Source organism: Acanthisitta chloris, unplaced genomic scaffold (genome assembly GCF_000695815.1).
Source record: "Acanthisitta chloris isolate BGI_N310 unplaced genomic scaffold, ASM69581v1 scaffold32331, whole genome shotgun sequence".
NCBI classification, from domain to species: Eukaryota; Metazoa; Chordata; class Aves; order Passeriformes; family Acanthisittidae; genus Acanthisitta; species Acanthisitta chloris.
The window spans coordinates 61,001-62,259 of NW_008655971.1; the positions used below are offsets into that span (position 1 = coordinate 61,001).

The window sequence follows — 1,259 nt, forward strand, 5'->3', positions numbered from 1 at the left end:
TGCTGTTGCTATAGCCACCTTATTCCTTGTAGTAACTGCTGGAAAGGATAGAAATGGGAAAAAAAGTTGGCCCCTGCCTTGTGCAACAGGTGCAATGCTCAGTTGTGAGCATGGACTGAGCTCCATCTCCTTCCTGTGCCCTGAGAGTGGCTGCAGGCAGCCCAGGCAGCAACTACCACAAGAACTTGGGATTTCTGCATTTCATATCTCCTGGAAAGATGCCAAGCAGAATTTAATTGCTTGTGGTGAAATCTTTCTCTGTGGCTAGACAGGACCTTGAATGCTTTTGAACTTCTAAATTGCTATGGGACAGCCTGATCTAGCATGGTTGTGTTTAATATAGAGACAGATAATGAAAGATGCTTCTTTATCACACAGAGTTCTTTGATGTACTTCTTTGTTCCATATATACCAGGCTAACTTGAGGGAGAGGAAGAGACTTCTTGTAATAACATACACATTTGTTTTTCTGTTTAGTAAACTGAGAGGTGTTTGGTTTTTCTTGTGTCTGCCCAGGAAACCACGTCCTGTCTCCTGGAGAGGCTGTTGGAAGAGGTCTAACACCAGAAGCTGCAAAAGATCTGGGTCTCCCCGAAGGGATTGCAGTGGCAGCATCTCTCATTGATGCACATGCTGGAGGACTAGGTACTCAGTCATGTATTTACTATTCCTGGAGATAGGAATGTATTGGATTCATTATAGAAAGCCATTTTTCTCACAGCCTGATTTATCCAGCCATTTGCTCTGTGCTAGTCTTATGAAATAGCATAACAAAAATACAGAAATAATCACAATAACTGCTAATATTGCATAGCTGTTTATAGAAAGAGGCTAGCACTGTTTATGTCTTTTCAGGTGCATTTCCAAATTGTTTAATAACTTCTGCTAGTTCCACTTTGAATTCCTGAACCAAAACACCAGTGTTTTGGCATGTCAATGTGCTGAGATTTTGCATCTTCTGCTGCTCAAAACTTTGGGGAGAAAGTTAGGCAAGAAAGATAAAACATTAACATTCTGAGGGAGAAATCTCATGTCTGAAGCTTGTTCATACTTAGTCTTCCTTCTTAGCTTTAGAAATGAGTCATGCTTCAAGGCTTTATGGCCTGATGATTAGACTTTCTTCTTTTCCAGCATAATATTCTCATGGTTCAACTGTGCTGAAATATATTTGGGAGGTTCAGTGGCTTAGTTTTCTTACTATGGTGTTTGGCCTTTTCTAAATACAGTCAATAACAAAGAGATTCAGTGTAGCTTTTTCA

General features: G+C 40.3%; 1 protein-coding gene across 1 annotated transcript in view; it reads left to right on the forward strand.

Moving 5' to 3' along the window:
* Nucleotides 1–1,259, forward strand: part of LOC103811187 (FGGY carbohydrate kinase domain-containing protein-like) — a gene marked incomplete at its 3' end in the record, with an annotated part of 79,260 nt that overhangs the window by 49,755 nt on the left and 28,246 nt on the right. Inside the window, exon 6 of the mRNA XM_009084141.1 lies at nt 517–645. Within this exon, the coding sequence (XP_009082389.1) occupies nt 517–645 (129 nt within the window). The remainder of the gene's footprint in view (nt 1–516; nt 646–1,259) is intronic.